Source organism: Oryzias latipes, chromosome 11 (assembly GCF_002234675.1).
Source record: "Oryzias latipes chromosome 11, ASM223467v1".
Taxonomy (NCBI): Eukaryota; Metazoa; Chordata; class Actinopteri; order Beloniformes; family Adrianichthyidae; genus Oryzias; species Oryzias latipes.
The window spans coordinates 19,909,417-19,932,395 of NC_019869.2; the positions used below are offsets into that span (position 1 = coordinate 19,909,417).

Sequence of the window (22,979 nt, forward strand, 5' to 3'; positions counted from 1 at the left end):
GAGAGGCCAAGTAAGGGAAGGAGAAAATACAAAAAAGTGGGGGAGCCAGGCATGACAAGGAACAGACATGGATGGGGGGAGGAACCAGGAATGGCTGAAGAGGTTTTGCATGAGAGGGAGGCGCTTTATATGTTAGGGGGACCTGCGTAGGTGGGAGGAGCCAGGTATGGGTAGGAGGAGTTTTGTATGAGGGGAAGGAGCGAGACTATATCCGAATTCCTTCCCTTTTCCCTAACTACTAAAAACTATTTAGCGCGGGACGATGTAGTGCCTTGGATTTTAAAAGCATTTTGGACAACATGCTCATCACTTTTTTTAAGCTCAGAACGTGAAAATTTAATCGATATGCGTGTTTTACTACAACCATTCCTGAATCCACTGTGTTCTGATAATGAAAATGTTGGTTGATTATTAAAAAATAATTGTTTTCACAAAAATTGTTCAAACGCAATGCACTCTGGTCTATATTCACCATTCTATTCATCAATGCACACTGAGGCTTCTGGGAGATTTCTAGGGCAGTCAGTTTTGGAATTGTAGTTTCGGACAGCACTACAAAATGGCAAACACGCTATTTCCCTTTTGCTATCCTATGACCCCACCCTTACATTGACATGTTCTCCCTACCATGACAAAGGTGGATAAAGGTGGAAAGATTTCATGTAATCCATGGACACCAGTGAAGATCACAAATCATTGAAGAAAAAAAGGTTCAGCCCACTGTCTAGTGGGGTCTAGATGACCCAACTCCCAATGTTAAAAGTGCCTAGGATAGCACAAGGGTTAATGATGAATAGAGCCAAGCCAGGGGGAGGAGAAAATATATAGTGGGGGTGGAGCCATACATGAGGAGGAGGAGTCAGGAAGAAGGAAGATACATTTTGTGTGAGGGGGAGGGGCTAGAACAAGTTGGAGGAGCCAATTATCTCATTCATTTAGAAAACATATAAGACTAAAAAACTGACAATAAAACCACTTTGGCAAGAATTTGACAAATGTATGACAAGAACAACCCACAAAAAGGTTTCTATGGCAACAGCTTTGCTTTAAAAAGAACAAATCCTCAAAAAAAGCCAATTTCTTCACTTTCTGTTATGTTTGTAAGTTATTAAGTATTTTTATGCTAAAATAAAAAGTTTCGAGGCAAAAAAATAGCTGCTCCCACGTTTACCTCGGAACAACATTTGCGTCAGAAGCGGCTGGTTGTACTCCGGGCCGTGGAAAACTTTCTGAATCAGTGTGACCATGTCAGCTCTTTGAAGAGTCACTCAGCTGCTTCATCTTCGTGGCTCCTCCTCTTCCTGGAACTAAACCTCATCCTTAACAGGGAGGTCAAACATATTTCAGGGGGAGTCATGGGAAAGGTCCAAACAATCACGACCTCCCTTCTTCTCAGCTGAAGTTGATCTTTGATTAGATTTTACAGAACCGGCCCGACACAAAGTGTGTGTTTTTCCTCCCATCATATCTTCATCTTCATTATCTCTTCATCTTTCATGACTATCCAAGTCACTTTCTTTGTGACAGACTTCCTGGATCTGGAACATTACCTGCAGACAGAGCTGATCCGGGAGCCCGGTACTGATCTGATCATCTCAGCTGTAAGAGGGGATCAGAGGTTCTGAGCTGCAGATTTTCATCCGGGTCGACTGGAAAAACCAGCAGAAATCAGCTGGCAGAAAAGTTGTTTGGGAAACTTTTCCTTTCCCTTTTTTAAAGTTTATCTTTGTTTTTACAATTTAGAAAGATATCTGTATTTCTTTTTAAATTAATTGAAGTAAAAAGCCTCCAAAAGAGAAAATATATATATATAAAAAAAAGGATATGCATAAAACCTATTTTCTCTTTATAACTAGGAAATGTGTTTAAAAATAACACAAGCTAAAAAAAAATGCATTTTTAAAAAGTTTAACCCATACATTTACTATATTGTCTCATGATGCAACTTTTTTTTGGGTACAATTGAATACAAAAAGAAACATTTTTAACAAGATTTCTCATGAAATTTTCCAAAAATGTATGTGGCAAAAAGCTGCTTTCTTATTATAACTTCTTCAAGTCTTTTTTTCAAGATTTTTTTTCTGTAATCCAGTGATATTATGTACACATGTTACAGTATTTTACCCCAAACATTTGTGTTGATGCTTTCTTAACCCTTGTGCTATCTTAGATGACCCCACCCTTACATTGACGTGTTATTCCTACCATGACAAAGGTGGATAAAGGTGGAAAGATTTCATGTAATCCATGGACACCAGTGAGGTTCACAAATTATTGAAGAGAAAAGGTTCAGAGCACTGTCTAGTGGGTCTAGATGACCCAACTCCCAACGTTAAAGTGCCTAGGATAGCACAAGGGTTACAGCTAAATCCCTCTGCGCTGAAACTGTGGAAAAATGTTTTATTTTAAATTAAGGATTTGTGTGTGCCACAAAAGTTGTATAGAAAGTAGTTTTCCATATTTTATAGATGAACAAAGATTAATTCCCTTTATAGGGATTATTATCTGTTAGCTGTTCTAGAAAATATCCACGCAGAAAGGGAAGTTACTGGGCGGAAAACATAAGATGGAGAGAAGTCACATTATTCTTTTAATTCTTAGTGCAAAATAAGAAAATAAAGAACATTTAAGTGAGTCTGAAGGTAGAAATTATTGAAAGTTGCGCTATGGAGGTTTTACAAAAGTGGAGCAGTGATCCATTTCTGTGTCCACATGAGGTTCGGACGCTTCCGGTCTCCCTCTTTGAGCCCCTCAGTCATCGTCGTTGCAGTCTCTGCACAGAATCTGGTCCCGGTACGGAAAGAAGCCAGAGCCGACCAGTGACACGGAACAGCGTGAGCACTTGAAGCACGGCTGGTGCCACTCCCGGTCCTCAAAGGAAATGTACTTCCCGTCTCCAAAACCTGCGGGACACATGTGGAACCCAGGTCTGAAACTGCCTCTGAACCATCAGGTTCTCTCCAAATCCCCCTCCGATCATCTGCTGATCTAATCTCAAAGTCTTCCCAGCCTTCCAAAGTAGTTTCTGCAAAGTGGCAGAGGTTCATCAAAAATTCACCTCTGAGTTGTGGGCGGGATCATTGGTGTGGAGCAACCCCGCCCCCACTTCCCCTCTCCTTGTTGAGAGTTCAGAGCTAAGAGATTGTGGCTCGCCCAGCGTATTTTCTATGCCACAAATACGATCTTTTTCAAACTACATTTTTTATGTCTGCTCCCAAATCAGAACTATTTGAATAAACAAAAACTCAGAAAGGCAATTTTGAGCTTAATTTTCTTTCTGTATGTCCTCCAGCATCAGAAAAACGCCCAAAAAAAGACTTGATTTTCACCGGAGAGAGGTTTTTAAGAGAAATCTAACCTTTAATATTTGTCCAACTGTTACCATAACAGAGAAAATCACAAGTTCCATCAGATGTTTGGGGTTGAAAATAAACTTGCGTCCTCAATTACAAAAGGGGTTTGTTCAGTCACACCTTTGGTTTGTCTGAAGATTAATAACCCCTCTTGTTGAAGTAAAATATGTCCAACACAAGAGGCCCTCAGCTCTCATCTGCCTGCCTAGCTGTTGGACAGGACAAGTAAAAAAAAAAAAAACAAAGAAAATTAACTTGCGGGCATCATTGGACTGACCCAGGTTCTACTGCTGCCTTTAGCCACGCCCACACAGGATTGTCTTTAAGCTGTAGCCACCACAACTCATCCAAAATGAAACATTTTAAGTTTACAATATATAGATAGTATTTAAAAAGTAAACATATGGCCTCACTTTTAGTATACTTTTAGTTCACTTATCAGACTAGTAATTGAAGTTTTATTTGTTGTGGGAGCAAAAATCAGTAAAAATGTTTCTCAACAATAAATTCCATCCGCTTTAAGGAAATCATCAGAAACTCTTCATCACTTCCTGTGACAACCACTGATGTGTTTAGTTTGAGGCTGGCGTGACTTCTCAGACCGCCTGAACTGGTTTCCATCAAAAGTCAGAACTGAAGTGACTCACCTGTGATGGCTGAGTTGCAGCCGGCACACTTCTTGGCGTACAGGTTGCTGAAGCACTTAACGCAGTACGGAGTCTCGCCCTGCGACGTGAAGGGCTGGCCGGCCAGCGGAGCGCTGCAGCCCGTGCACAGGAAGCACTCTCTGTGCCACACCCCGCCCTGGTAGCTCACCCCGCCTTTGGTCAGAGCCTGCAAACCAGATCACGCTCGATTCCATTCACACTGGCACAGGAGTGGGTGAACTGTGCCGAGGTTTATTTGCAGAGGTGGATAATCCAGTGCTTTCATATGCGTTAAATGAAGCCCGTGTCACACAGTCAATATGTACATTTTGCGCATATTGTGCAGATGAAAATTGGTCATACATGAATATACATGCAAAAAGTAAGAAAGGTTGTGGTTCTTTACATGACATTTTAAAATTTTGTGTCATGAATGAACCACGTTAAAACCACAGAAGTACGTATAAACCATGCAAAGAACACGTAAATAAACGTAGAACATGAAATGTGCATGACTGTTGTGCTGTTTATAAGCAATTCTTTAGTGATTTGTGTATCAATATATTAATGAATGAATGACAAGACCACAGTAGGAAATATAAAACGCACTCTTATCTCTAGGTAGGTGCCTACACACCGGCCGCGTGTCGTGTTCAAGAATACACTCTACACGGTTTCATGAACGCACATTCAGCTGGTGGTGTTCACACACCGGACAAAAATAAAGACTTAAGTGGGAGGGGCATGCCGGCCAGTTTGCTCCACCCACTCTCACTAAAGTTCAGAAAGTGGACGAATAGGGGCCGAGTTCTGTTGAGTCCTGAAAATGAACAGCTTTTGTAATTGGTTTTGAGGGTCAAGTTAGACTTTTTTTATTTCGTTTGAAAGCGGCCTATAGTGGTCGTTTGAGAAACTGCAACATTTGATCTTTCTGGCTGCGTGGTAGGCTCTTCTAAACGTCCAGTGATTAGAAAAAAAGTGTCAGGAGTTAGTTGTAGCCATGCAGTGGGTGACACAGAAGATGACCTCACCTTGTTGCAGTGGCTGCACCGTGGCGTGAACCTGCCCTCATAGCACGGCACACAGTAGTACTGATTCTCGTTGGGGACGAAGGATTCACCTCCAATCGGTTTCTCGCAGCTGTGACACACGAAACAGTCCTCGTGCCAGGAGGAGCCATCAAACTCCAGGATCTTGGATCCTGTGAGAGCAGACAGGGAGAACTCTTCTGTGGTTTAGCTCATTTGGCTTATCTCACATTCCAACACTGTGACAGGCTGAGAGAAAGCCGGGCCAGAAGCTGCACACATGACCGGAGTTTCATCTGTTTCATTGTTGTAACCTTCAGATCATTATCTGTAGCTGTAGCTGTGTTTCGTCTTGTTTATGAAACGGAACGCCAGATCTATCAGCTGTTGGCTTTTTAAGAAAGAAGGCCAAAGATTTTTAAGCAGGAACTGCAACCCACAAGCCATAGTATTCAAAATAATCTAAATACATAAACTCTTTGCAGTAGAGCAAAGCAACCATCCCTCTGAGCTTTCACGCCCTCACACCACCAGCCTTTCATTCCTGCGAGGACTTGAAGGAAGCATAGATTGAGAATGACGATGAGGCGGTTCACGAATTCTCTACCTGGCATGACGATTTTGTTGCAGGACACGCACTTGGAGGAAAACTCATTGCAGTAGCAGTCATTGCAAAGCAGCACGTCCTCATGGCTGGTAAAAGACGCGTTGGACAGGGAGCGATCGCAGCGGAAACAGCGAAAGCAGTGCTCATGGTAATATCTGTCCTTGAAGGTGAGCTCCTGCAGAAAATGAAAAGCGTTCAATGAGACTAAAAGTCCAATTTGAAGTCACACAAAAAAATATAACGTCAATCTTAGCATTAAAAAGCTATTGGCTAGCATCTACCAGAAACCTAAATTAAAGTTGGCTGCGTATTAGCATTGAATTATTAGCAAAGTAACTCATTGATTCTAAATTTTCTGAAATAAACATTATCATGTAAAGGCTAGGAGCTAGCATTTTTCTTCTCTCACCCTAAGCGAGGATGCTAGCTAAATTAGCTTCTAATCTATTTAATGCAATGGGCTCCAAGGAAAACATGCTTGAAGTTTATTTCATTAAGTATACTCCAGTATAAGTCTAGCAAGTATGTGGTAGAGACCATGTTTGTGTAGGGTAGAAAGTATACTGACTAAATACTTCTTCAAACTTAATTGGAAAATTTTACGTTTACAATGAAGAAAACTTTGAGTATACTGCCTCACTTTTAGTACAAAATAAGTATATTCGGAGTACACTTAAACAAACTACTTTTTGCTAATATAAGTTATTTATATTGTCATTGGTAAGTTATTTAGCATATAAATACTGATACACAACTGAGGGATTGTGTCAGAATTCCTTAACTACCCACTACATAGTGTCCAAATCTACAATCTACAATTCCAAAATTGAGCACCCTAGAAATTTCCCAGAAGTCTCTGCAAAAAACAGTGTGCTTCGATGCTCACTAGGATGGTAAATGTAGACCACAATGCATTGTCTTTGGACAATTGGGGAAAAAAAAGTTTTTTTCTTTTGCAGATGACAAAGATTTAATGAAACAAAGCTGTTGATTAGTAGAAGTTGTTTCTGCTTTGTGAATAACTCAATAAAAGCAACATTACAGTTTTTTCATAGAATGCCATTATAACACTGAGAACTCAACCACGTCTCTGGTCATCTATCAGGGCAAAAAGATTTAGTTTTTACATAAATCCTGATCAACTGTTTATTTTTTTAACACAGAGGAACATTTTCTGTGCTCATGTGTCTTAACAGATGGCTGCCTAAGTCACCCTTGCTGTAGGAAAATTCATAAATGTCCCTTTTACAAGTTTACATAAATCCGAAACAATTTTCATGAATAAGAAAATTAATTTAATTTAATCTTCATTCTCTATTAAATAGTTTCAGCTGATTTAAACTTAGACTTTACAATGAAGATTTTTCCTTTAATCAGCAGCTGACTTTTAAAATATTTTCTAGGCAAAACTGGATTAGGAATTTGACTGACACATTTCAATAAAGTAAATTTACCCACAGAAACCAGTTTAACAAGCACTGCTGAGCTGTAAAAACTACACACTGCAGATCACCCCGCAGTTAAAACTCACATATGAGTCACAGTTTTGTACTGTGAAAATATTCCGTCAGAAACACTGAACTGTGCCTGTAGCGCCGCAGAAACACACTGGAAGGCCACTCCCCGATTTCTTTACGACATAAACGGTACAAAAGCACCAGATCTGGTTGTGCTCCAGTACTTGTAGAAACAAGTCACCGCTCCTGCCTGACATGAACACAAACATGTGGCAGTTTCATTCCAGCCAGTCTGAGAACAAAATATTGCGTCTCTGCCCATTTGATCATAACTAAACCATTTTTACAAGAAAGAAAATAGACCTATTCATTGATAGAAATCAGCAAAATCTCTTCAGTTGAAACCCAAACCTGAACTTTAACTTCTGCTGGTTTGTGCTTCCCTTCTTATCATTTTGTAGCTAAAATAGTTTTCATTTTTTGTCTGCAACCGAAGGGTTTCACGACACAGACGGATGCACACATGAGGAAGTCAAAGCATGATTCTGATTCACTGGCCGGCGCCACGGGGAGTCTGTAGTCCAAGGGACATGAGTGACCTTGGGGGAGTCGCTCCCATCATTGACAAACTATTTTTTAGCAGGAATGCCCCTTGACAAGATGCTTAGATTTGGTTTCTTTACCTTCCTGTCAGCAATATATCTATATTCATACCATGGTCCGGTTGAATACTCTATTCCAGGGGTGTCAAACTCATTTTCACTGAAGGCCACATCAGCATAGTGGCTGTCCTCAGAGGGCCAGATTTAACTTATACATGTGACTAAATGTAATGAAAAATAAAGGTAACTACTCCTTAATGTTAAAAAACTCATTTATTTATTTATTATAAATTTAAAAGTGACAATTACAGTTGCATAAAAAACATTTTTTATTTGTTACTCTAGCATAAATCCTTTTAAATTTGATTCTGTCAGGTTAGGTCAGGGGTCGGCAACCCGCGGCTCAGGAGCCGCATGCGGCTCTTTAGCGCTGTCCTAATGGCTCCCTGAAGCATTTTCAAAAATGTTTGAAAATGTAAAAAGATGGGGGAGAGAAATAGCATTTTCAAAAATGTTTGAAAATGTAAAAAGATGGGGGAGAGAAATATATTTTTTGTTTTAATGTGGTTTCTGTAGGAGGAAAAACAAGATACGAAAATTCTTAATGTTTTCCAATGTCGTAAGAATGTGTAGAATAAATATTGTAACGCCCAGCAGGTACGTCACTTGCAGCGGGAAATACGGGAGCCACGCTGTCAAAAAGTTGAGCTGTCAATCAACTGGCAGCGCTGGAGAACTGTCCGTGGCCCATACAACGCACGACTCCAAACAGTCTCAGAGAGGAGGAAGCTTTTAGCGGACCGCTAGGCAGGTGGCTGATGGAAATGGAACCACCGTCAGTTCCGTGCATTGCTTGATGAAGTTGAAAGGAAATATTTTTAAACCTTCTACACAACAAGGTCCGATGGCTGTCCTGGGGTGACATTTTGCGTCACTTTGTCGTCTGTTTCGAACACGTGAAAACATTCCTGAAAAGCAAAGACCTGAACTATCCACAACTGGAAGATACAACTGAGTGGCTCGAAAAGCTGCACGTTTTGGTGGATATGACTGTGACAAGCCACCTAAACGAGCTGAATGAAAGTCTCCAGGCGCCGCAAATGCTTGAAGCTGTTCTGTCATTCGAGCGCAAGCTGACTATCATGGGGCACGCACGTTCCATTTTATTGTTTTTTGTTAAAATCCTCAAAATAAAAATGACAAAAAATCGGATTTTTTTATTCCATTCCTTTAATTTTATCAAAGCAATGAAACATAATTCATTGATAATATAATGAAGTTAAACTTGCACAACAGAGCAGTCACGTGACGCGTCGTTCTCCGCAGAATGCACTGCAGGGCAAATAAACATTTAATCGTTAATGCTTATAATGTGTTTGTAGCAACTTAGTCATTTTGATAGTAGGCTAATATAGCTAGTAATGCTTGTGCTATCCTAGGCATAACGTTGGGAGTTGGGTCATCTAGACCCACTAGACAGTGCTCTGAACCTTTTTTCTTCAATGATTTGTGATCTTCACTGGTGTCCATGGATTACATGAAATCTTTCCACCTTTATCCACCTTTGTCTTGGTAGGGAGAACACGTCAATGTAAGGGTGGGGTCATCTAAGATAGCACAAGAGATATAGATACATATTGCTTGAGTTGCCTTCATTATGAGGCTTAAATAGGGCTTTTAATATTTTGTGGCTCCAGACATATTTGTTTTTTGTTTTTTTCGTCCAATTTGGCTCTTTCAACATTTTGGGTTGCCGACCCCTGGGTTAGGTTATTTGGACAGTGTTTAAGTCCTAAAGTATAGTTGCCCAATCCCTTATTTGAAGTCAGATTCCCCCTGGATATGAATAAATACAAACCAATTTTTTTATTTTATTTTAAGAAAATAAAAACTTGTATGCTCTCGCGGGCCACATAAATGACATGGAGGGCCACATTTGGCCCCGGGGCCTTGAGTTTGACACATGTGCTCTATTCTGATTGGCTGGATTAAACAGTGATTAATTTTGCAAATTTACAGTCAATTTTGCAAAAATGATTGTATTGCTCTAGAAATGAACAAAAAAAGAAAATAAAAAAACACCCACTGTATCTATAGGACTTTTGACTTTTCATCAGCAAACAGGTGTAACTTCACCTTGTCATTGTGTCCAATGATTTCTGTACACTCCTGGCAGGTGTTGGCGTGCAGCTGGTCATAGCAGTTGATACAGTGGGGCTCATTCTCCACCTTGATGTATTGCTGTCCGTACAAAGACGCCTTACAGTTTCTGCAGTCAAAGCGCTCACTCATGATGCTTGCTGAAAAGAGATGAAGGTTTCTCAGCGTTAGTTTGACACTTTCTTTCAGAAAGAAGAGGCAAAAAAATATATACGGTATATATTTATCAAGTTTTTATCATTTTGCGTTTTATTTAAATAAATAGCAGTAACCCACCACCCTAACCCCTAACTACTAAAAAGCTATATAGAGTGGCACTATGTAGTGCCGTGAATTTTAAAAGCAATTCGGACACCATGCTCACTACATTTTTTTTTTTAAATAAACAAAGCTAAAATCTAATTAAAATAAGCGTTTTGCGACGATTGTTTATGAGTCCACTGTCTTCTGAATATAAAAACGGTGATGTTTTATAAAAAAAAAAATACATTTAAATACATGTTTTTGGTAAAAAATGTTCCAACGCAATGCATTGTGGTCTATATTCGCCGATCTAGTGAGTATCGATGCACACTGGTTTTTCGCAGAGACTCCTAGGAAATTTCCAGGGCACTCGATTTTGGAATTGTAGATTCAGACAGCACTACAAAATGAAAATTTCGAACATACCCTAAGTGTGTCAGTATTTGCTACCAACAGCAACACAGAAGAAGAAGCGCCGCTCAATCTTACACAGGGTGTGGCAATATTGTTCCGAAGCGACACAAAGGATGAAGAATTCTATAGATTTAGTGGTTAGTTCATGTGTTAGCTTTAAACCATGGTTGTTTGAATAATTGTTCGTCTGTTGTGCTAATATTCTAGATTCCTCCAATTTTTTAAGAAACTAAATATGCATCAATCTGATAGGTGGTAGTATTCAGTCTATGTTATCTTTTTCGTTATTAGGATTTGTCCTTTAAGATGAAATGTCCGTTCTTGGTCCCGTGTTTTATTAAATGTCTCCCAAATTGTGACTTATTCTCCAGTGTGGCTTTTATATAGATTTTTTCTTCATTATGTCTTTTTTTTTTCTTTTGCTGCTATGACTTATACTCTGGAGAAATTTATAGTGTGGAAAATATAGTAACCTTTGATTAAAACTTAACGAACATCTTCGTATTTAATACAATGTAGTTTTCCAATACTTTTTCAATGCATATTACCAAGATTATGTCACAGTCTTCCAGTCAACATTGGGGTCGCTTTACCCTACTTGTGATAACAAGAGATCCAGCAGGAGTATGGATCTTGTGAGTGAGGTCTCACAAGTAGAGATCTCAGTGGTACAAGTAGGTGTGGAGCAATAAACCTGCAGGAAATCCGACAAAGTCAGAAGCCACGGCTTGCTTTCAAGACGGCAGACTAAATGTTACTCTTACTGTTGAACACCTTCTGAAATATTTCAACTAAACCATTTGCAGTAGGGTGGTAAACAGAAGTCCATACAGCGGGGCAAAAAAGTATTTATTCAGCCACCAATTGAGCAAGTTCTCCCACTTAAAAAAGATGAGAGAGGCGTGTAATTTTCATTATAGGTATACCTCAACTATGAGAGACAAAATGAGAAAAAGCATGGAGGAGGAAACATCAGGCTTTGGGCCTGTTTTGCAGAAAAGGGACCAGGTCGACTGATCCATGTAAAGGAAAGAATGAATGGAGCCATGTATGGTCAGATTTTGAGTCAAAACCATTTTCCCTCAGCAAGGGGCGTTGAAGAATAAAGTTATAAACTGACCAATCAGATGTATCAATAAAAGTATGTGGTCTCACGTTGAATGTTCGAAACGTTTGATTGACAGGTTTCGCGTAGCCCAGTTTCAAGTGGTGGGAGTGATTGCCATAGAAATGTAAAATAGACATAATCAGACCAATCATTGCTTACTGACGTTGACTGGCTCCAACATGGCAGCATCCATATTGCAAAAAAAAAAAAGGCGACTGAATTAACTTCATTTACCGTAGTTGGAGCCGGAAGGAAGACATTTTCTATGGGTCACGTCACTCTCACTCAGTCCAGTTCTGATTCACAGTCAATGGTTTGGACCAAATCTGCTACAGTGTGGGAACATCTTTGGTTCCTCCTACCGCATACATTTGTTAGGATTTGTTGTCAAACATTCCTTTGTCCAACATTTTGATCGCAAATAAACCAGTAAAACAGCGAAGTCTGATGAACGTGAGGAGAACTCATCTATGCAGATGACTGAACTCTTTCCTAATGCGGGGATTCATTTGGGTCAGTAAAACACAGGAAAGGTTACCAGGAAACGTATTCTCCTGTTTCTGTTTTTGTCTGTGTGATTTTATGAACCATCTCAGCTTTCCCCCACAGAAGTTCTATTCTTGTCTTGACTGCTGCGACAGAACAATGGAGTTCCTCCCGGACACGGTCTTCGTAGTTTGGGTATTTTTTTCTTTTTTTTTTTTTGTCTTCCTGGTCGACCACATCTGCCATCTCTCTCTGTGGGCTCCTTTGGTGTCCACTGCAGCATTCAAAGAGGAGCAGAGTCCAATAACGCAGCTGTACCGGCGGGGGATTTGCCTGTGTCCAAAGCGGTCACAATCTCCATGATGACGTCTGCAGGAAAATTGGAGTCCGGTGGATCCAAGTTCATAAACGCAGACACAAAGTTTGAGAAGTTCAAGAATTTACAGTTATTCAAGTTTCACAGAAAACAGATTTGTTTGCATTTTTGTTTCCATCATATTTTGAAAAACAAGAAATATGTTTATGCTGATGATGTTTTACAATGATTTCAAATGACAAAATCCTTCAGCGAACCAGATTTTAGAAAAAACATTGATGTTCTTCCCGACGCAACTCAAATCTGCTCGTTTCTCCTCGGCAGCATCCAATGGTTGTGATTCTGACACATTGTCAGGTTTTCCTGGATGATATTTCAGTTCATCAGCTCACATTAGTCTATGTTTGATCCCAGGCTTTGATTTATGTGCTGCAATGGATCCAGACCAAGTGAAGTGACCTGTGCTAAAAACCAGCTTGCAGATGGGAAGAATGCAAATCCTCCTAAACGGTTCTCCTAAACTAGGACTTTTATAACGGTTGACACATATGGTTCTCAAAACGGCCTAGTACAAAAAAACTACAAAAGGTAATCGAAAACAGAAAAAAATAATATCTAGCTTCTTCTTTGATGTGTTAATAAACCAGTAGAACAGGCGTACCGCCCTCTACTGTATGGAGTGTGTAACCAACATCAGTATTCAGATCATTATAAACAAACTAGGGTTGGACTGGGAGAAGGATCAGTGCAAATCAGTCAGATATGATCCAGACCTTGTCCAGAACTCTTCAGGACCTTCATGCTGATTCATTCTGATGTGTTTGGATCCTTTTTCTGCAGCAGTACTCGTGTTTTTCCATCAACCAGTAGAGGACATTTACTCTTCTGACTCTCACTCTGAAAGTTTGTTAGTTTGAGTCCAAATGGGATTAAAATCTTCCAGAATGTTCCTCGTCCAAAAGTTCAAGGGTTAGTCCAGATTGTTCTTTGCGTTGGTTTTGCTCAGTGATGCTGTTATCCTTGAACTCTCCTATGTATCCATTTTTTGTCCAAATCTCTAAACTTAACTGAGTCTAAAGTCTGTTTTTGGGGGTTGGGACGAAGTAACCTTATTCCCAAAGAAAGTTTTCCGAGTAATAAGGGAAATCAGAAGTTTGTTTAAGCTCTGATATCAAAAATAAACCCTTCCAGTCTGCATTACACTGAGCTTCTGCAGCTTCACCTGGAAGAATAAACACACTGGCAGCTCTTTGAGGTTTGGGGTCTGTCTCTGGCCCCTCGCCTTTCTGCAGCGTCACTCCGCGCTGGTTTGGAGCCAGCAGGCCCGAGGGAGCTGGGAGCTCTGCCATACGTCAGTCCAGACGCGGGACTCCTGCTTAAAAGTTCACCCTGAACCACTGCTGCGCCTAACAAAGCTGAACATGCATGAAGGTGAACGTCAAAGCTGCTGCTTCATGACCTTTTATGGCTGCTGTCCTCCCACAGTCTGAGCTGTTTTGAAACCAACAATCGCATCAGTGCTGGAAAAATTCAAAGGGGAATAGATGTCAGACTTTACAGAGATTTGGCGATTTTTTTTTGGCCCGGCATTAAAACACAAATATTTGTTCATATTGCAGCATTTTTTTCTAATTAACCCACAGAGGATTTGATCATTTTAAAACCTTAGAATTTACTCCAAACTATTTGATCTTTATCAAGTTCTTGTGGCCTTTTCTGATGAAGGAGGATAAATATTAAGTAAATTAGGCGTAAAATTCAGAGCAAAGAATGACCAAAAAAATGCAATTTGAAAAAGATCTGATTTGTGATATAAGGCACAAAGCCAGAGAGCTTGTAAACGGAGAACTCTAAGCAGCAATGAGGGGAAGGGTTGCTCTGCACCAACAGTCCTGCCGACAACTCAGAGGTGAATTTCTGATGAACTACTGTCGCTCTGCAGAAACTATGTTCTAAGAAACAACATAGGTTTTTTTGGGGGGATAAAAAAGGCATATTCATACTTAAAAGACCACTGGGAAAACTTTGAAAAAGATCAAAAGATGATCAGAGATGATCATCCCAGGTGACTCAAACTATTTTTTCATTTAGTTGCCGCGAGTCCAAAAGGGTGAAAAATATTGTCCAGTTAAATGCTGATAGCGGGGATGAGACAGATCATTCCTTCACTCAGATTTGTTCAACTGTAATAATCTTTTATCATTAACCTAAATTCAAATAAAGTTTTTGTTTGCTTTGTTGTTAAAAAACAAATTTGAAACAGTCAGGATCTAAATTAACAAAATTGTTTAGAAAAAACTCTCGTCTCCTTTCTTTCCTGACATAGATCTGTTACTGTGAGGCTCTGAACAGTCCTTTTATTGTATGACTCCTGTTACACAACCTGGAAGAAACCAACATGCAGCAGACAGGGGGGACAAACCTTTTATCTTTCATCAACAGCTACCAAGACGACCGATGCAAGTCCCATTTCAGATAAATACACTGATCCTTGTTTTGGACTTTTGGGGAGATCCAGAATTGTCTCTGTCTAATTTTATTATATAAAATTTTAGGTTAATAAAAAAAAAGTTCAGATGGACCATTCCCACACTCAAAAGGATTTTCACCTATGAGCACCTGTTAGCTTCCTGTGTGATCCAGATTAAACTCGCATTTTCATGCCTTTTCCTCCGGTGACCCGCTGCAACATTGGTGCCAGAAGTGGGGGTTAAACCCGGCATAGGGGTCTATTCCATGGATCAAAGCACATAACCAATTCCTGAGGGATAATACAATTACTCCATTACAAGAAGTTTGTTTATGTGGAGCCTGATGAGCTCCATGTTGCCCTTTCACTGCTGGAGTTTTATGTATCTATTTATTTGTTTTGTGGTGAAGAGCCTCAGAGGGGTTTTACAAACTCAGCTTCTGTCACGTTAAAAAACAAGAATCTTTCATAGAAAAAACAAAAAACGAATATATTCATGCAAAAAATAGATCTTAATTCATTGATATTTAGAAGTAATTTACAGCAGCAGAATTTATAGCATTTTTGAAGGACTTGGATTTTTTGCAGACTCAACTAAAGAGATGCTGAACAAGAACTTTCGGATAAAGAACCAGAGACCTCGTTGACCCTCGTTGTTCAAACGGTTGGGTCAAACTTGGCTTTTACGGTGCACCACAACCCATTGTCTGGAATCATGCTGCAGAAAATGGACTGGAAACATCAAGGTCAAAATGGGATAAACCACGAAAAGGGCCATGTGGGTACCAGAACTAAAAACAAACAAACAAAAACACATATTGACGATTCTCACTTGGAATCAAATTCTGCTTTACGTTTTTGTCACAAGAACTCTGGGAAATGTTGGTCGTAAGGTAACTTTCAAATTCTATTGCGTCTCTTTAATTATCATATTTTTGGACCATAAGGTACTCCGGAATGTGGTGCACATTAGACAAAACAGAAACCCAGAATGCCTAGAGCAGGGTGTCAGACCCTCGAGGGCCAACATCCTGTTAGTTTTAAAGAGATCCTGCCTAGTCTGCTGCTGATTAAGTGGATTAGGTGTGCTTGCCAAAAAGGAGCTTCAATGGTGGGTTAGCAGGACACCGGCCCTCGAGGCCTGGATTTTGACACCTGTGGCCTAGAGGGACCAGGGAGGAGCAGGCGATTGGTCAGATTGGTTGATGGGAAGTTCTGTGTCGTTATTAACTTGTGCCTCTTTAACTGCAATAATCCGTCTTTGTAGAGAGTGCCCGTGAAAGATTAGTCTAACTTTATTGACAATAACACTGTTCAGTTGTAACATAAAGTGCAAAACAACACTCAGCATTTCTGCTCCGTATGTATGTATCACTGCGCCAGGCTCCTGACTACGATAGCCATCAAGGTCCAATAATCCATTAAGCGGTGTGACTTCATAGTTTACTAAAGTCGTACTTAAACATATTAACAGATCTTTCAAGAGCTGCGTACCACCAAAAATCAGCGTACTGTTGAGGTTTGAGACGAAGAGCTGCAGCTGCAATTTATGGCACAAAAAATATGGTAATGACATCATAGTTGTATAGATCGGCAACCCAACACAATGCTGTTTGATAGTTTTGACTTTTCCTGGTTTACTGAAATTTAGGGGTGTCAAATTAGCACATTATTAGCAATTAATTAATTTCCGAAAAATTAGCGCATTATTTTTAATCTATCACTTTTGTCGTGTTCTCAGAAATAAAACAAAGGTCCAACTGTTGACATGCATAAACGTTTTATTTGAACTCAGCTGAAAACACGTCTCGCATCGCCTTAGTACACGTCTTTGACTCTGTACCAGCCCTGTACGCGGCGTGTGCTGCCTCGCTACTGTGATGTCATCAATGTGCGACTTTGTAGTTCCTAACAGAACTAACTCCAAAAAAGCCACAACTAGTATCTTTTATGATTAAACGACATAATTAAATGTCATGTTTCGGTATTCACAAAAAAACAAACCAGTGTCTGATAGAAAATAATCTAAGTACTTTGTATCTTTTATGCATCGGATAAAGCCTGGCGAGGTGTTGATTTTCATACATTAATGGGGTACCCGGAGGGCTGATCCCATTTTTTACCCCTTTTTCCTCAATTGTTCAAAATAGAAAAAAATCCCCCTTGGTGGGGGTCAAAGTTCACTTAGCACATTTTAAAGGTTTGTCACAAATTTAAATGAAAATATATTAAAATTAGGCTTTTCACAACAACTATTAGGTTAGATTAAAAACAGATTAATTAGATTAAATAATACAGGTCACCATTAATTGATCATTCAAAAAAATGTATTGCTGGACAGTACTACTGAAACTGGTAGGGATTTGAGAAAGCAACTTTTGGATTATTTAATACAATTTATGGATTTTTTTTTACATGTTTGGCTATTAATCATTAAAAAAAGTCAATTTAGAGATGTACATAAAAAGGGAGAGGATGCCATCTTTAGACAAAGAAAATCACACTAAAGACTCATTTTTATCATTTTTGTTTAGGGCTGGACGATAAATCGATTTGAACAAATTCAAATGTATTGTTTAAGTCTGGCAACTACAAATATCAATTTACTAATTTCTCCTCTATGATCAATTTTCAAATGGTTGCCACTTCAGTGAATTAAAAAGAACGCCATCCAAACAACACCATCAGATCTGTGTCCTTGACTGGTCAACCTGGTTTAACTTTCAACTCACATTCAATGGTCGCATGTTTTGCCCGTAGAAACTTGAGCAGCGATGCGTTTTGAGTTTTGAATGCGGAAGCCGGAAACGTTTGCATAGACTTTTCATTGGAATTGGTCGCTCGCAGCCGCGTTTCCCAGGATGGAGAGAACGTAGCTTAGGAAAAGAGAGAACATCCATGATTCCTTTCATGAATGATATTAGGAATGTGGGAGTGGCATAAGCAACCAGTGGTTGATAGGAAGACAATGGAAATATTTTAATATTTGACCTTTCACAGCCTCTGACTTTAAGAATTGTAACGGTTGCTGAGAACCACCACCTTTATGGAGCCTCTGGATTTCAATCTGTATGTTTTTCGATGAAACTTTCCAGAACTCCTCTCGTCATTTGGAGGCCAAACCAGTTTTGACTATTAGCTGCTGCACAGGTGAGTCCGTTCAGCGTCGCGTGCAGCTCTGATTCGCTTTCGATTAGTCATTTCAGGCTTTAACAGGTTTTTAGGATATCACGTTTCTTTCTGCTCTGACGATGCTATTCACACTCACACGGCCGTCTTCTCTATAGATCGCAGTGAGATGCAAGAAAATGTAAGTTCCAGTCCAGGTGGGATCTCTGACAGCAGACTTTGATGGTGGCTGAACATCTGGAGCTGTAGTCTGTCCTTTCAGCACCACGGCTTCACACCTCCAACTTCTGTTGCTGCTCCACGAAATGTCCGATTGGGAGAAATCCTCTCACCCTCGACTAGGACAGTTAAATGTTTCCCAGGATGCCATAGGATCCAACCGACACGGAGACCAGACGCATTGACTCAAGATGAGACACCATCAGTCTGATTTCTAAATTCTTCCAACCACGTCTTTTTTTGTTGTTGTTGTTGTTATTTTTTGGTGATAGTGAGGCCCGTCTGCAGAAGCAGACAACTGGAAGAGTGTCTCAGGAATGTGCCTGTGGCTAAAACGTGGCAAAAATCAAGTGGTTTCAACAGGAAAAAAAGCAACTTTTTCCACTTCCTGTGGCTTTCTAAGAAAAGACAAACGTCAGGAATTCTCCACCTCCTCATGCGAGAGAGGGCGACCAGGCGGGAACGGATCAGAACCCCACGGGGTGAGCGGTCGTGGAAACTATGAACCGAAGTGACATCACTGACTTAAGCTGAAACAGACGGCAGCACGAGGATGTTGTGTGTGGATCTGCATCTGAGATGATTCAGACCCCACAGGGACCCTTCCCTCTTCTCGTAAAACCAACTTCAAAAGATCCCAATTTCCGCTGGATGTTTAAACCCGTTCAATCATCCAAATATGCCGCTCAAATGTAAAATATGCTGTGAAAATTCATTTTTGAAAGACTAAATGTATTTTAAAAGGGATTTATTTAGACTGACCGTGGGGCAAAAAAGTATTTCTTCAGTCACCAGTTGTGCAAGTTCTTCCATTTAAAAAGATGAGAGAGGTCTGTCATTTTCATCATAGTTAAGCCTCAACTATGAGAGACAAAATGAAATGACTGTCTGATTTTTAAAGAAATTATTTGTAAACCGTGGTGGAAAATAAGTATTTGATCATAAACAAACAAGCAAGATTTCTGGCTCACAGACCTGTAACTTCTTCTGTAAGAAGTACCTCTGTCCTCCACTCATTCTGTATTAATGGCACCTGTTTGAACAGGTTATCTGTATAAAAGACACCTGTCCACAACCTCTAACAGTCACACTCCAAACTCCAACATGGCCAAGACCAAAGAGCTGTCTAAGGACACCAGAAACAAAATTGTTGACCTGCACCAGGCTGGGAAGACTGAATCTGTGATAAGTAAGTAACTTGGTAGGAAGAAATCAACAATTATTAGGAAATGGAATACACAAGACTACTGATAATCTGCTTAGCGAGCCTCTGATCCAGGTAAAAAAGTCTTTAGACGCGAAGATTTCCCAATGGATTGGTGCAAAAAGCGTTTTTTTGCATCAGAATCGGCTGATTTACGTTAAATAGGTAAACACTTCACCACTGTAAAAGGTTGCATTTTCATCCAAAGCTGCCTTTCCCCGCTTCAGAATCCGTACGAATTACATTAATTGTGAAAGAAGTCGTAAAGTAACGATAATTCAAATAACGTTAAGGTTAAAACAGGTTTAGTGAGAACAGGATCAACGTTTGACATTTGAGGTGGTTGGGAAAAAAAAACTTTTGGCAAAACTTGCAAACTACCTAGCGTACTTTTGAAAAACCGCGTTTTTGTGTTTTGTTTTTTCTAGTTTGCTAGTTTTCTTTTCATTGTAGCCAAAAAATTGTTTTTTTATGCTGGGACTGGAGAAGACATCATATGTTTTTATCATATAAGATTGTGTCGGTGTATTTCTTTTATTTCTTATTCTTCTTCCTCTTTCGGCTTCTCCCATCAGGGGTCGCCACAGCGAACAAGTCGCATGGTAAACTTGGCAATGTTTTACGCCGGATGCCCTTCCTGACGCAACCTTCTCAAACCGGGCTTGGAACCGGCACAGAGGTAGAGAAGGGAACAGGGAGCAGCCCGGAGTCGAACCCTGGTTTCACGGACGGGAGGCGCTGCAAACCAGCACGAGCTAAACCGGCTCCCCATTTCTTTTATTTCTTATTACTTATCCTTAATCCTATCTTCCTGCATTTGGGAAGACTAAACGATGATTTGGAGCTTGAACTCTCGGATGATGGGAATCGCAGACCTGCAGCTCCGTAACAAACTATCTGTCACAGTGTTTAGGACGAAGGGACCATTGCAGGTCTGTGTGTTTGCTGACAAGAGTTGGGGGAGTTCATCTGTGATTTAGCTTTTGTTTGTTCTCCCGCTGACGCCTCTGATTCCCTCCGCCGGCGTTCTCCTCCCGAAAGCGTCACGGCGGAGGTTCTGTTTGTGGTTCCTGCCAGGAAGCTTCATCGCTTCAAAGTTCACTCTTGTCACCTGAAAGTGTAGTTCTCCTTTGAGGCTTCCTAATCTGGACTGTAAAGATCTACAGATCCTCGGAGAAGGGTCCTGCATTCTGATGCTGATGATCTCCAGATTTATAAATTGTTGTGTAATCTGATGAAGAAAGCTGCTTCTGAAGCGCAATCGTGAACAAAATATACGTTTAATCAAAAAACTGACCACAGTGATTCGTGGATTCATCTCATCCAACCTGGACTCCTCAACTCAAAAAATAGATCTTCTCTAGCATTTTGGATTTTTCCATTTTTAACCTTTTTTGTATTTGTTTGCTGTGAATCTCAGGAGAAGTGTTTGATGTTCATGCAAAAACATCTCACAGCTTGTTTCCTTCCTTTGTTTGAACATGAGCTCTTTGTTCTGCAGGACCTCTGATGGTTTCCAAACTCCCGATCCTCATCCTTCTGTGTTCCGATTTTGCTCCAAGAAGGTGGGTCTAAAGCTACGTTCACGCCGCTCTCGGGAACGCGCGTTCAAGCGACAACTTCCAATGAAAAGCCTAAGTAAATGTGCGATTTGGGGTTTCCACGTTCAAAGCTCTTGCGTTCACGTGTAGGTACGCACATTTTTAAGACTGTTTTGTTCGTTCTCTACGTAAAAGACGTGCGGCCATTAAATGCGCATTGCAAGATAAACCGGGTTGAACTTTGACCGACCAATCAGGGACTTCGTTTAGGTAGTGACGCATGGAAATTAATAATTGCGATTTGTGCTCAGCTGAAATTCTGTGTCACCAAGTCTTTCATACATTGGAATTGAGCAGTGAAAGAAAAAACCTGGAGCAAAATTTGCACGACTTCCACCAATTTGAAATTTCGCACCAAGCCTCTCCCAACGGTGGGTTTAGGCACTGGAATTGGGTACTGAAAGTCTAGTGTGAGCACCAAATGCTAAAAGTGCGTTCAAGAACCCGTGTTCAAGAACGTTCTTGAACGTGTAACACGTGTAAACATTCCATCAAGCGACCCCTTCCAGCTGAAGGTCAATGTAAATGTACGTAAACACGCATTTGGGCTTCCGCATTCAAAACTTGCATGTTCATGCATAGCTATGCATATTTTTAAGTCTGTTTTTGTGAGATTTGCACCGCTTTGACATTTCGTACCAAGACTGTTTCAACTGTCGGTGGCAGACATGCAACTGGTAAAAAAATAGAAAAAGAAGAAGCCCCTCCCTGTTTGTCCAGTGTGAACATCCAAATCTCCCCCAGCTTATGGAAAGCTTCCGCACATCTGTGATCTGGACGTGTCTATACCACCTCTGACCCTCCATTGTCACCACCCTCCACACCGTCCTCTCCACACAGGAGTTTCTTCCTGGACTTCTTCTGTTGGTTTGGTCCTACACAGACTTCAGTTCCTCTCAAACTGCTCCAGATCTTCTCTAAACTTCTCAGGCTAACTTTGACTCCCTGAAACTGCTTTGACTGTGCTTTCTTCTGAACAGCTTTAGACCTCAGAAGCTGCTTCAGCTCTGAGATCCATCACCAATCTGTGCGTCTCTTCAACTCCTGAGGTGTGCCACCAAATTTCACTCTTCTAACACTCTTATACACCCTTCTAAACTTTTTCTCTCAATCATCTCCTCATCTTTCCTCGGGAGATTTTCTCCGAACCTAAATTTGGGTCCTGCGCTGTTTTCTAAATGCGCAGGTGAAGACACAGGTGAATCTTCTACGCATGCGTTGCTGAGCCCACCTGCTTCATCCACAGTGGAGTTCTGATCGACTCACCGTCTGTTCGCTCTGGGAGTCGGTGCAGATGAAGGTCTCGCCGCGCCGCCGCGCTGCTGCCCCTCCGTTGATCCTCCGCTGCGCTATTCAGCCACTCTGACTCTGCGCTCTCCGTGCGTAAAAGCTGGCTCTGGCACGAAATGCCGCCCCTTCCTCCCTCTGCTCCTCCTCCTCCTCTGTGGGAAGGTTCATCCGATCCGGAGGCTCTGGATGAGACACACCAGTTAAATTAAACAAAAGGATAATATTAAAGTCATTAGGAGAATCTTTCTCTGGGGATTATGGTTCATTATAGACGTCAATGAAGAACAAAAAATAAACATATTCAGCGAAATCAAATAACTTTTTAGTTATTTAGTGAATATATTCAAAAAATCTAAACTTTCAAAGATTGAACAAAAAATCCTCCCAACATTCATAATTTTAAATTACTTACATTTTACAGTCTTAACAAATTTGTGGCTTCATCTTTGAGTGATATGCTCGCAGTGCAACCTGGGAAACAAAAATGATGACGTTCTACCTTCTGCTGGTTAAAAGATGTATTACAATTACAGTTTCTACAGTGCTGAATATAATGTGGAATATTTTACGTCAGAAAAAAATAAAACAAAAAAATAATTTAAAGTAAATCTTTTATCTCTTTTTTTTAATTATTATTCTGCTACC

General features: G+C 40.4%; 1 protein-coding gene across 1 annotated transcript; it reads right to left on the bottom strand.

Moving 5' to 3' along the window:
* Positions 1-2,571: 2,571 nt before the first annotated feature.
* On the bottom strand, positions 2,572-22,501 carry LOC101165822 (four and a half LIM domains protein 3). Its single transcript, XM_004074141.4, has 6 exons — positions 22,311-22,501; positions 9,831-9,994; positions 5,636-5,810; positions 5,032-5,201; positions 4,001-4,187; positions 2,572-2,903 (listed from the first exon to the last, which is right to left on the bottom strand). The coding sequence occupies exons 2-6, from the start codon at positions 9,984-9,986 to the stop codon at positions 2,752-2,754; spliced, it is 840 nt and encodes a 279-aa protein (XP_004074189.1). The 5' UTR covers positions 9,987-9,994; positions 22,311-22,501; the 3' UTR covers positions 2,572-2,751.
* Positions 22,502-22,979: the final 478 nt, after the last annotated feature.